Source organism: Rana temporaria, chromosome 12 (genome assembly GCF_905171775.1).
Source record: "Rana temporaria chromosome 12, aRanTem1.1, whole genome shotgun sequence".
In the NCBI taxonomy this organism is placed as follows: Eukaryota; Metazoa; Chordata; class Amphibia; order Anura; family Ranidae; genus Rana; species Rana temporaria.
Window position 1 is genome coordinate 110,326,784 of NC_053500.1, and position 13,403 is coordinate 110,340,186.

At 45.5% G+C, this 13,403-nt stretch overlaps 1 protein-coding gene across 1 annotated transcript in view; it reads right to left on the reverse strand.

The window, feature by feature from the left end:
* Positions 1-4,971: 4,971 nt before the first annotated feature.
* The window catches only part of LOC120918528, a 43,456-nt gene continuing 35,024 nt past the window's right edge, over positions 4,972-13,403 (reverse strand). Inside the window, exons 4-5 of the mRNA XM_040330157.1 lie at positions 13,149-13,265; positions 4,972-5,081 (exon numbers count right to left, since the gene is read on the reverse strand). Coding sequence (XP_040186091.1) covers positions 13,170-13,265 — 96 coding nt within the window. The 3' untranslated portion in view covers positions 4,972-5,081; positions 13,149-13,169. The remainder of the gene's footprint in view (positions 5,082-13,148; positions 13,266-13,403) is intronic.

Sequence of the window (13,403 nt, forward strand, 5' to 3'; positions counted from 1 at the left end):
ATTTTTCCCCTGTACAAATCATTAGTAAGACCTCAACTGGAATATGCAGTTCAGTTTTGGGCTCTAGTTCTCAAGAAGGATATTGGGGAACTGGAGAAAGTGCAGAGAAGGGCAACCAAACTGATAAGAGGCATGGAGGAGCTCAGCTATGAGGAGAGATTAGAAGAACTGAATTTATTCACTATTGAGAAGAGGAGATTAAGGGGAGATGTAATCAACATGTACAAATATATAAGTGGTCCATATAGTGAACTTGGTGTTGAGTTATTCACTTTACGGTCAACACTGAGGACAAGGGGGCACTCTTTACGTCTAGAGGAAAAGAGATTTCACCTCCAAATATGGAAAGGCTTCTTCACAGTAAGAGCTGTGAAAATGTGGAATAGACTCCCTGCAGAGGTGGTTCTGGCCATCTCCGTAAAGTGCTTTAAGAAAGGCCTGGATACTTTCCTAAATGTACATAATATAACTGGGTACTAACATTTATAGGTAAAGTTGATTCGGGGAATATACGATTGCCTCATGGGGGATCAGGAAGGAATTTTTTCCCCTGCTGTAGGAAATTTGATCATGCTTTGCTGTTTTTTTTTTGCCTTCCTCTGGATCAACTGTGGGTATAGAATTGGGTATATGTGATTGTACGATATTATTATTATTATTATTATTTTTTTTGTGTCAACCACCTAATTTAAAATCCCAACTTTGTTTTGTGTGGAAAAAAGGACATACATTTTTTTTGGGTACAAATTCATACAGCCGCTCAATTGTTAGTTAAAATAACGAAGGGCAGTATTTCAATATCAACTAAAATATTGATATTTTTGAGAAGATTTGAGATTGATTTTAAATATATATACAGTATCTCACAAAAGTGAGTACACCCCTCACATTTTTGTAAATATTTTATTCTATCTTTTCATGTGACAACACAAAAGAAATTACACTTTGCTACAATGTAAAGTAGTGAGTGTACAGCTTGTATAACAGTGTACATTTGCTGTCCCCTCAAAATAACTCAACACACAGACATTAATGTCTAAACATTAGGAGGAAACACATACACAATATTGGTATAATGTTCAGCGCTAAACCATCTTATGAAAAAGATTGAAGTTTAAAATTTTAATGAAAAGGCCTGCATCTGCATGCTAATGCATGAAGGTGCAACCATGTGACTGGCGAGTGAATTGGAAGTTCTGGGGGATGAATCCCTAAAAATGTGTCTCTAAAGTCTCTAAAAAAAAGGCTGTAAAGGGAGAGAGGGTGCGTCAGGTACGGGCTGGGGAACCCGATCACTGTGAACAAAAGGAAAGCAAAAGGAGGAGAGAGAAACGCCAAGTCAATCCTTTAAACAGCTTAGGAATTTATTCAGTATATAAATACAAAACGCGTTTCGAAGGCATGGCCTCGCCTTCTTCATCAGCTGATGAAGAAGGCGAGGCTGTGCTTTCGAAATGCGTTCTGATTGGCCAGACAGCGTGTCGACTCCCCAGTTTGCAGCCCTGGACCACTCCCACCCAGAGACACACAGCCGACATCTCCATGAGACTTATCGAGGCTCCAGCTGCGGCTAACACACGGTGCTCATGGATCCCTCGTGTGACACTGCATGTGGAAGTTCCCACCCGCTCTAGCACTCTGCAAGTGCTCCAACATTTTTCAGTGTTGTTTTATACTTATATACTGAATAAATTCCTAAGCTGTTTAAAGGATTGGCTTGGCGCTTCTCTCTCCTCCTTTTGCTTTATTAATGTCTAAACCGCTGGCAACAAAAGTGAGTACACCCCTATGTGAAAATGTCCAAATTGGGCCCAAAGTGTCAATATTTTGTGTGGCCACCATTATTTTCCAGCACTGCCTTAACCCTCTTGGGCATTGAGTTCAACAGAGCTTCATAACTTGCTACTGGAGTCCGCTTCCACTCCTCCATGATGACGTCATGGAGATGGTGAATGTTAGAGACTTTGCGCTCCTTCACCTTCCATTTAGGAATGCACCACAGATGCTCAATAGGATTTAGGATCTGGAGACCAGTCCATCACCATTACCCTCAGCTCCTTTAGCAAGGCAGTGGAGGTGTGTTTGGGGTCGTTATTATGTTGGAGTACTGCCCTGTGGCCCAGTTTCCGAAGGGAGGGGATCAGGCTCTGCTTCAGTATGTCACAGTACATGTTGGCATTCATGGTTCCCTCAATGAGCTGTAGCTCCCCAGTGTCGGCAACACTCATGCAGCCCCAGACCATGACACTCCCATCACCACGCTTGACTGTAGGCAAGACATACTTGTCTTTGTACTCCTCACTTCTGTACTCTACACCTTTTGGGTGTGAAAGCAAGGGAACCCTTTACTGGTAAATAACATGCATAGAATATGTTGAATGGACATAAAAACTTATGAGAAGATTGTTGTTGAAATGAATGGTCTGGTGACATGGTCACTTTATTATTATTATTATTATTATTATTATTATTATACAGGGTTTATATAGCGCCAACAGTTTGTGCAGCGCTTCACAACATGAGGGCAGACAGTACAGTTACAATTCAATACAGGAGGAATCAGAGGTAAATGCTCATTATTAATAGAAGCTGTAATATTCAGTTATATGTACAGCAGTTATTAGTAATGCCAGAAACAGAATATTAAGAATACTATTGACCACTACTAAATAGCAAATCCACCACTTTAATTTCAATTCAGAGAACATGGGGAGCGATGAGATAAGGAATATACACATTGAAAGTAGTTACATAGCCAGCAGCTGGAGTGGCAAGCCGGGGGGTGGGGGGTTAAACATGAGCATTTCATGATGTGACTAGAAACAAAAGAGGTCAAGACAAGAAGATTCAACAAAATGAGATGTATTAAAGCCACACTGAATATACTAAAATACTCCTGCCAAGAAATAACTGTTGTATTAAATCAAATAGTTATGTTTGTCTGGGGCCTACAGGTGTCTCTATGGGGGAAGAAATATGCCACTGGATTTTTGTTGGCCCCATCAAACTGATTGTTTTTATCTTCATCTCCTGCCAGTGGGAACTGTAGGGGTTAGGGAGCTTTCCCACGTATATTGCAATTCCTTGTTCCTCCTACAGGGGTGGGATCCCTGGCTCTTCACCATTGCCAGGTGTGAGCTGAAATTACCATCCTTACTGGCATCTATGAGTGAAAGTGACATCATAACTTATGGCCACCATGGTACATAATGTCACAAGCCACTCAGCTGCAGCGTGTGATTTCAATCAATGGGGGGGGATAACTCTTTTTGCTGCCACTGACATATGTCATACGCAGATATCCCAAGTCTCCCGCAAGGTGCGGGAGCCTCCCGCATTTCGGGGGCATCTCCCAGACACCCGCAAGTGCTGCCTGATATCCCGGGTGCAGGGCCAACGCTACCAATAGGGGGCGCTGTTTGGCTTTCGGGCAGGGCTGCTGACAAGCAGCAGCTTCAAGCTGCATGTAGTACATACTAGGATGCTGGCTTATTCCCTAGGCTGGGGGGAGGCACGCAGTTCATCCAAAGGGGCCCAGAAGAGATTTTAGATAGAGAGACTTTTTTTTCTTTTTCAGGCAGACTTGCACAACAACCATCGCCGGCACCACATTAAAGTGCTGTGATTCCAATCCCTGCTGCCGCCAGCGGAGTGATATTGGCTTTCTCACTGCCTGCCCCCTTCAGCAAGTACTGTAGGAGCTGAGGAGAGTACGGGCTCCAGCTGAGAAAATCAGTGGCAGGCTGGCAACGATCAGTGAGTTTTTGCAGGTTGGGATGTCTGCATACACTGGTAGCAGTGCTGGCATGGCATTTGCACAAACTCCCGGCTGCTACAACAGCTGGGAGTTTGTTTACATTTTCTTAGTCACTTCCTGCTTTCTTGTGGATATGAACCAGGCACTTCCACATGTGCGTTAAAATACTTGTCTCCCCCCCCCCCCCCCCATGTGTCCCAAGCCAACCTGTCCCTCCTGGGTGTCTATGATGGGTGTTAGCAGGAGAGGGTGAATATGATCCTTACTGATTTTTCCCTAGCTAAAACCTGGAAATAACTAGCTGTGGTCACTTGGGTTCAGAACTTTCATTCTATTCTTCAAACTCTGTGACCAGGGAAGAACCTAATCCAGCATGATCTTTGCTCATTTTCCCATTTTCCATTTTCACCATACTTCAAAATTTTCCTGCCAAACATCTTTATTTCATTTAAAGTCTTATTTTATATTTATTGTTTTTACAAATATGTAGGATGTGTTACCCAAAAATAGGCCTTATTGGCTTCAAAGGTTTTAATTTATGATGCAATACATTTTTTATATGACGTGTAAAGAGTAAGGTTTAAGTACATGTATGTATGTGCCTGTCGGGAGTATAATGTAAGAGAAAATTGAGTACTATCCATGATACTTTTTTTATTTGCACTAACATACAATTTTTCAGGATAAGCTTTCAGGGTATGTTCCCTTCTTCAAGGTCCGAAGGGGACATACCCCAAAAGCTTGTCCTGAAAAATTGTATGTTAGTGGAAATAAAAAAAGTATCACGGACAGTACTCAATTTTCTCTGTCACAATTTCACTAATACGGCTACAATCACGTCAAGTAGGAGTATAATGTAAAATCAAACAAAAACTAGAAAAATTTGGGGGAAAAAATAAAAAAATGTGGATTTAGTGCTTATAATGAAGTGCATGTCAGAACCCTCCTCTTGGCTCTCCCTCACCTCTACAACTAAGCCCTGGTTGGGAGAAATGTGTTAGTGGTGGCGGTCCTAGGTCGGGGACTGTCATTGCTATGTAAATAGATAGTTCATACAATAAATGAGAATACTTGTAATATACTCAGAGTGCAGCTGATTTTTTCCTTGTTGCTAGTGAGCATGGGCAGATCAGTTTTCCTCTAGCACCCAGAGTTTGATTGGAAGTGGGAAAAAGCTGCTTGGAGCGGAAGGTCGTCTTGGTTTAATGCCATCCTAACTTTAGCTGGTTATTTGTAGAAAAAAGTTCATGTTTTAAGCGCTTGTTACAACCAAAGACAGTCCCATCGAAATGGCATTGTATTAAGAGCTTCTTCTGCTTTCAGTCTAAAAAAGAAAATAACATAAATAGATAAGTTATACTTTACAAAAAACAAACTGATATAAAAACAAAATATTCTGAGGCTGAGGCTTTGACACTGTTCCGAACAGGCATGGCAGGTCCTCAGTGCATGAAAAGTGTGTTTTCAGACAAGGATGGTTAGTGTTGCAGGCTGGGTTAGTGTGATTGCAATTGTGAAAGTAGTAAGGGCTCAAGGTTTTCTACCTTCATGCATTCTATCATATGCATAAAGGTAAAAAACCTTCTAGGTTCAGCAGCGCCCCCCAGCCCGCTAAAATGTACCAATCCAGTGGTGTGCACGAGAGCCTGGGCTCGCTAGGGTCTCTCCTTCCTCATTGGCCCAGACATCAGCGGAAGCTATTGGCACCCGCTACTGCCAATCACAGCCAGTGAGCCAACGAGGGGAGACCAGGGATGGAGCCGAGCTGTACTCCTTGTGTAAATGGACACATGAAGCAGCAGCTCTGGTGAAAACTGCTTGCTGTGGGGGCACAAGGCAGAAGGGAGGGGCCAGGAGAGCCTGCAGGGGACCCGAGAAGAGGATCAGGGCTGCTCTGTGCAAAACCATAACACAGAGCAGGTAAGTATAACATGTTTGTTATTTAGAAAAAAAAAAAAAAAAAAGCAAGCCCTTAATATTGCTTCAAGGATAGGGTTAGACAGAGGGTTAATGTGAGTGTGGGGGTAGGTGGTAAGAGTTGGGGTTACCAGGAGATGTGAGGCTTAGGGGTTTATGTACTTTCAGTCCAGGTGCTATCTTAAATTTAGAGGGGGGATGAGAGAGTTACTTGGCTCTCATCCGGTTAATTTGTTTAAATTGGGTCTCTGCCAGGCTGGGCTGCGCTGTGGTTTCATTCTGTGTTCCAGAGGTGCTTTTCCACCTCGGGGTGACAGATGGCACCAGAGGGGTCCAGACAGAGGTGCTTCTTTCCGGCAGCCAATCAGAGGGTTTTTTCCCTCGCGGGGCATGCTGGGGGAGGGTATTTCTGAGGCAGACGCCTTTTTGGTGGGGTTCTTGTTCCGGGTGCGGCACCCACCTTCAGGGTGTATGCACATCACGGCCCCCGGCGATATGGCCTTCCAGGCCGGGGAGCGTGTGCAACATGGTGTTCTTGGTTTCGAGACCATGCTGGCCCGGAGCAACTGAAGCTGTGGTGGGGCCCCAGTGATCTACTGGGTCCCCGAAACTTTGAGAGAAGATCCCAAGCGAGTTGTGCTGTTCGGTGGGGAGTCAGTCTGAGGAGAGCCCGGAGGCAGGCAATCCAACAGGGCCTCGACAATCCACCGGGGATCAAGGTGACCGGACATTGAGAGTTTGTCTGTTGGCAACCTGTCAGTCGGTGACCATTTGAGAGCTACCTGAGGGAGATTCGGGCACTAAATTTACTAAGGAGGATTTACGTCACGATCTACATTCTGGAGAAGGGGCCTGTGGCAGAGGTCCCGCTCTGACCCTTTATTTCTACTAAGTCTGTGGCGGAGGTCCCTCTCTGACCCTTTATTTTTACTAAGTCTGTGGCAGAGACTTATTTTCTCCTCAAGTTTCCGATTGATACTCTGGCTGCCAGGTCGGTGTGAGAGGCCTGTCCAGATTCACTATACCCACTCCGGCTGGAGTGGCGACGAAGTAAAAGTGCCGCTGGAAGCAGGACTGCTTTTGTATCATTCAAGTCTGAATCTGCTACTCTCCTCCTCTTCACCCATCTTTTCCTATCCTACCTCAAGTTACTGTTTTACCGTGTTGGGTGAAATAAAGCATGTAAGCGGGGATGGGGTGCGGCGATTCACTGAGGGAGACACACGTAAAGTTCTTTGAACAAGGTAACGTTTATTACCGAGAGGCGGTAGTAGTAACAGTCTTTACAATCAAACGGTAAATGGTTCCTCTCCAGGCATGAAGGCACAAATATGCAGTACAGATACTGTTGTTCTAAGCGATGTGGATTTCTGAGCATCACAGGCACTTCCTGCTTAATGGTACACTATATACCCCAGCACACAATGCATACTGGAAGAGGCTGGAAACACGTTACCCGTAGCAGCTGGGAGTCTTTCATCCGACCAAGGTTACCACTGCAGGACTCCGGAGGACCCCTGAACTATCCCTCACAGGCCGGAACACTCTCCCTGGCTTCTCCTCTCTCTCCCTCACAAGCAGGGTCTCTGGGCCAAATCCACAAAGACCCGGCGTAACGGCGAATTTCTAATTTAAGTTACACTGCCTTAAAATTTCTACCTAAGTGCCCGATCCACAAAGCACTTACCTAGAAATTTCTGGCCGTGTAACTTAAATTCCGCCGGCGCAAGGCGTTCCTCATTTCATGGGGGCGATTCCCATTTAAATGAGGCGCGCTCCCGCGCCGGCCGTACTGCGCATGCTCGTGACGTCATTTTCCCGACGTGCATAGCGCGAAATTACGTTACGCCGGGCTTTGTGGATTGCGATGGGTCAATAAAGTTGGAAGATAAAAGATACGGCGCAAAAAAAAAAAAAAAATTTGAAAAAAAAACGCGTCGCTAGACAGAAGGGTCTGCTTTTACATGGTGTACTAACTTTACACCATGTAAAAGCAGCCCTAATTTTGCGTATGCAACTTAATACTTACGGAGAAAAAACACAGGAAAAGCTTTGTGGATCTCCGTAAGTGCTAATTTGCATACCCGAGGCGGCATTTCGACACGAAATGCCCCCAGCGGCGGATGCGGTACTGCATCCTAAGATCCGACAGTGTAATTCAATTACACATGCCGGATCTTCTCCCTAACTATGGAAAACTGATTCTGTGGATCAGTTCCATAGTTAGGACCAGGGATACGACGGAGTAACAGCAGTTACTCCGTCGTATCTCTTTTGAGGATTTGGCCCTCTGTCCCTATCTACATCCACACGTGTTCTGCCTAAAAACTTGCCTGACCTTTACTATAAAAAGAAAACACACAAAGATGGTCGCCCAAATCTCTCGAGATCTCGTGCGGCCTATCAGAACACAGGGCTCCTCCAAAATGGCGTTGGAGACACTCTAGAGGCAGAAGTGTAAACATAAATACATACAAAAACATAACAATTTGACTGCAGTATGAACACATATGATTACCGTATTTATCGGCGTATACCGCGCACTTTTTTGCCCTGAAAATCAGGGAAAAATCGTGGGTGCGCGGTATACGCCGATAACCGCTTTCCCGTGCCGAGTTTTGAATACTGCGCCGACATATACCGAGCGCAGTACACTCGGGTATAGTCGGGCAGTCTCGGCTCCTACCGCACTCACGTCCTGGACGTACAGGACGTCAGCGCGGGTAGCCGAGCATTGCCGACAATACACGAGTGTACTGCGCTCTGTATATGTCGGCGCAGTATTCAAACTCGGCGCGGGAAACGAGCGGGAAGGACGCGAGGACCCTGCGAGGATGCCGCATAAGGACGCCGGACCCGCCGAAGAGGACACCCGACCCGCCGAAGAGGACACCCGACCCGCCGAAGACGGATGCCGGACCCGCCGAAGAGGACACCCGAAGCCGCAGAAGGATGCCGGACTCGACGATGCCGCCGATGGACGCCGCGCAAGACACCAAAACTGTAAGTACAAAAAAACAAAAAAACGTTTTTTCCACAGGATTGGGGGCTACTTTAGGGGTGCGCGGTATACGCGGGAGCGCGTTATACCGCGATAAATACGGTACTTTACCACTTGCTCTTGCAGCACTAGACTGCCCTATCACTTACAGCTGCTTACAAGCATAAGAAAAGACACCTGCTGCTTGAACATTCCGTCATTGCTCTCATCATCTCATCATCATCATTTACCCCTAGACGCTCACAGAGGTAACATGCCATCCCTATTCTATCCAGCGGCTCCTGCGGGGGTGAGCGATACATGTACAAAAACCATTGTGACTGTGCATGGCAGTGAATCAGCTTATAACTTCAGCTTGCTTACTTAAGCTTTGCCAAAAATAAAAACTGGAACTTGATTGGTTTCTATGCAGAGCTGGAGCAGACTTTACACTCTCCCGTTTTAGTAAATCAACCCCAGAGTATCAGGGTTGAGGTTACAGGGTGGGTTGGAATGAAAATTAAGCTGGCCATACACTTGCTTGAATTTAGGATGATTTCTGACAACTGTTTGAGCTGCAGATGATGGAGATACGTAAACTGACCATGGTGTCAAAACTCAGCAGCCATGATAAACCATGGTCAGTTCACAGGTGGGGGGGCAGAACCAGGCAGGATCCGCCAGGAATTTTATATGATGCAAAAGGCCATTCTTTAAGGCAGGAATAGGCAACATCGGCCCTCCAGCTGTGGTGAAACTAAAAATCCCATCTTGCCTCTGCCTCTAGGAGTCATGCCTGTGATTGTTAGGGTCTTGCAATGTCTTATGGGACTTGTAGTTTTATGGCAACAAACGCTTTAAAGCTGGACTTAAGGCAAGCAGCGTAATACAGGGGTGAAATACTTATATAGAAGCTACTAACAGATTTGTATTTCTGTCCATCCAGTTCAGGGCCGTCTTTAATGTTGATTGTGCCAGCCATTGGGCTCATGCGCAAAAACAAGCACATGTTTCCAGGCACAGTAGCTTAGCTAAACTTGCGATAATGTACATGTAGCACCCTGTAGCTTAGGCAGGGAGCTCCTCACAACTTTACTTGCCAGGAGTAGTTATCCTGGTTGATAGAGATTCATTAATTTCTCCCCAAGTTTGGTCTTGTTGCACTTTTCTCTTTTTACCACTAGGTGGCCGGTTACTTGGTGGTACTAGATATGAGAAGGGCAACCCAAGGTCAGGTTATGGGTATATGGGGTATCCCAGCCAATGGGCAGAGGTTTTCTTAAATCTCTTGGCCTGCTGGGAGCACCTATATATTTGGGTGGAGTCAGGTGATATGTGTTCTGTGCCACCTGGACAGCTGTCTGGGTGGATGTGTGTCATATGCCCCAGCTGCTAAGCCAGAGATTGTGTCTATCCCGGGGGCATCTGGCTATGTGAGGGCCTATCCAGAAGTAAGAGGGCAGTGCAGGGTTGGGACTGCGGCTTGCAGTCCAACCAGAAGTGCCGGTTCTGCCGGCCGAAGAACCGGTCATGGTCGGAGGTAGAAGGGGAGCGGTCAACACTATGGGACCAACCAGCTTTACAAAGGGCCACAGTACCTGAAGCAAGTACTGGAGCAGTATTCTCACCGAATGGGCAGGGTTCAGAATCGGAGTCCAGGCGGTGATCAAGCCAGGGACCCAATCAGCGGAGGTGATACTTGCAGAACAGCCTTGTGTGTCAAGCCAGGGACTGAGCCAGTCAGCAGGGATGAAGATGAGAAGTATCTTGAGTGCAAAGCTAGGGACCGAGCAGAAAAGCATGGGTGACACTTCCCCATGCTCAAAGGATTCAGAGTCAGTGAATCAGTGGGTCTAGTGAGAGACTGGGAGCTCAGTGTTGAAGAACTACAAGAAGCAGTTGTAGTGAAGCTGAAGGAATTGTTAAAGACTGTTGCCATGGGAGACAGCATTCATGCATGTGCAGATGTGACGCCTTTCTAGGGCCTTTCCCTGCACGGCTATCCTCCTATTGAAGACTCTGGCCCAGATTCACATATCTCGGCGCATCTTTATGCGGGCGTAGCGCATCGAATATACACTACGCTGACGCTGCGCAGAGCGGCGAGCACAGTATTCACAAAGGAAATGCTCCCAACGTTGCGCCGGCGTAACGTAAATTCGTAGGCGTAAGCCGGCCTAATTCAAAGTGGGTGGAAGTGGGCGTGATCCATTTAAATGAACCATGACCCCATGCAAATGATGGGCCGAACGAACGGCGCATGTGCCGTCCCGTGGACTCATCCCAGTGCGCATGCTCAGAATCACGTCAGAAATACTCCCTAAGATACGTCGAATCACTGCCTACGACGTGAACGTAACCTACGCCCAGCCCTATTCACGTACTACTACGTAAACAACGTAAAATACGACGGCTGTTCCCTGGTCCATACCTTAACATGACTTACACCTGCTTTATGAGGCTTAACTTTACGCCGGACGTACGACTTACGTAAACCGCATATATTAATGCGCCGGGCGCAAGTACGTTCGTGAATCAGCGTATCTCACTCATTTGCATATTCGAATCGTAAATTAATGGGTGCGCCCCTTGCGGCCAGCGTAAATATGCGCCCACGCCCACGGCGTAGGAAACTTACGTCGGTCGTAGAAAGCCTATTTTCAGGCGTATCTAGTTCTGTGGGCACGGCGCACAGATACGACGGCGCACATTGACACTTACGCGGCGTATCTCGAGATACGCCGGCGTAAATGCTACGTGAATCCGGGCCTCAGAGTCTGCCAATTGAATCTACAACTACCTAAGGGTGTCCTGGCTCTAACCCTCTTTCCCCCAAAAATACCATTAAAATAAATAAAACCTCTTTTACATCCAAAAAGTGTCTGGCACCCACTGACTTTCACCATCTTTGCACCCACTGTGCCTCACAACCCACTACGTATTGAAGGATGTCAGCTATCTTTCGCCTTGGAGGTCCTCATTAGACTGGAAGAGGCTAAAGACTTTGCTACATACACATGTAAGCATATTGGGTATGCGCACACCATAGTATGCATGTGATTGGACTGGTATGTCCACTACAGGTACTGGCACCTAGTGAGCTATTGAAACTGAGCTCTGCATTGAATAATTGCTGAATGGTCTGGCAGTCTGGGTTCCTGTTATTCCTGATCTGGAACCTTTCTGCCTGACTGTTATTTTCTCTAAAGTGCTACCATTAATCTTACTACCAGTATCACTAGTGTCCCTGAAAATTCTACTGTGACTTTGTACTATACACTATTACCCCAAACACAAGCGCTTAAACCAACGTGTAAGTGCTCCCCTGACATTGGGTACCCCAGCTCCTGGCCCCACCCAAATACTACTCATCTCTGTTTCTGACCAATTATTTCGACTCTATACCTAGCTGCCTGCACATTTTCAACCTCTGTGTGTTCCTCATCTTGATTCTGCCTAAGATTTGGTGCTTTTCTGTTAGAAAACTCAGCTTGTGACCTGACTCTACTCACAACTGAACTTTTTGTATTCTGGGTTCCCTATCTGCTGTGCTTCTGCTCACTTAATACCAGCTCTCACAAGTCCCAGTTTTTAGTTCCAGCTACCTGGCATCTGTGCCCTTCCATTACCCTTGGTGGTGACCCTTCCATTACCCTTGGTGGTGACCCTATCTCGACTTTCAGGGGTACGTAGACAAAAATTGTGCAAGAAGCCACCCTGGTCATCTCAAGCTCCTCATACAGGTATGCACATAACACTTTTCCTTTTAATAAACCTATCCTCATATTCTAGCAGATTAAAGTGGATGTAAAGCCACTCTCATCCTTTGTAAACTACTGCCATAGTGCTGATCTATTAGGATATGCATTCCCCCTTTGTGTATCCTTACCTGTCAAATGTCTCCCCTCTGTCTGTTATGAGAACTGAAAAACTGCAGATTCTGTGGGTGGATCTGTTGTCCGGAGCTCGGTGGGTGAAGTTGTGATATCAGTAGACTCCCCGCCCTCCTCTACACTCACCTTGTCTTGCATTTTCTCCTGTGTAGTTCTTACACTAAATTATGCTATGATCAATAACATCCAGTCAAATCACAGAAAAAAGTAACCACATGACTTCAAAAAGGGAGTGGAGTTGGGAATTAAAAAATAATGCCTGCCTTAAGCTAGTGCATGAGATATGTAAATCACCTGTCACTCACATCAGGGGGGAAGAACTGACAAGGTTTTCTCTGTTTTGTCTGTTTTATTTCACTGAAAGAAGATAAAAGGATTGCTCAGAGCTGGATTAACTCTTTGTGGCTGGGCACAGATGATAGGAAATCTTATATTCTACATTGTGACAGCAAAAATTAAATAAATACATTTTGGGTTTACATCCACTTTAACTAAACAATGTGTAATCAACATCTTTAATAGAAATCAGGTCAAATGTTTTAAAATTCTCATTCAGAATGTTTAAATTAAAAAATTATAAGATCACAGATCACATACTTACAAATGGTTGCTTTTTGTTGTTTTATGGGTGACAATAAACATTATTATTTTGCATGGTGTTTCGACGGAGAGTTTGCGTCATATCCACATAGGTATTGTGGTTGGGGTTTTTCTTCTCCTGTTCAATAAACAAACAAAAAATATATATTATTATATTATAAAAATGCATTATGGTAACACTCAGCTCCAGCAGTGCTGGCCCCTGACTGGTTTCACCAATGTCACTCAACGGGGCGTACTTATTGGGATGTTCCAG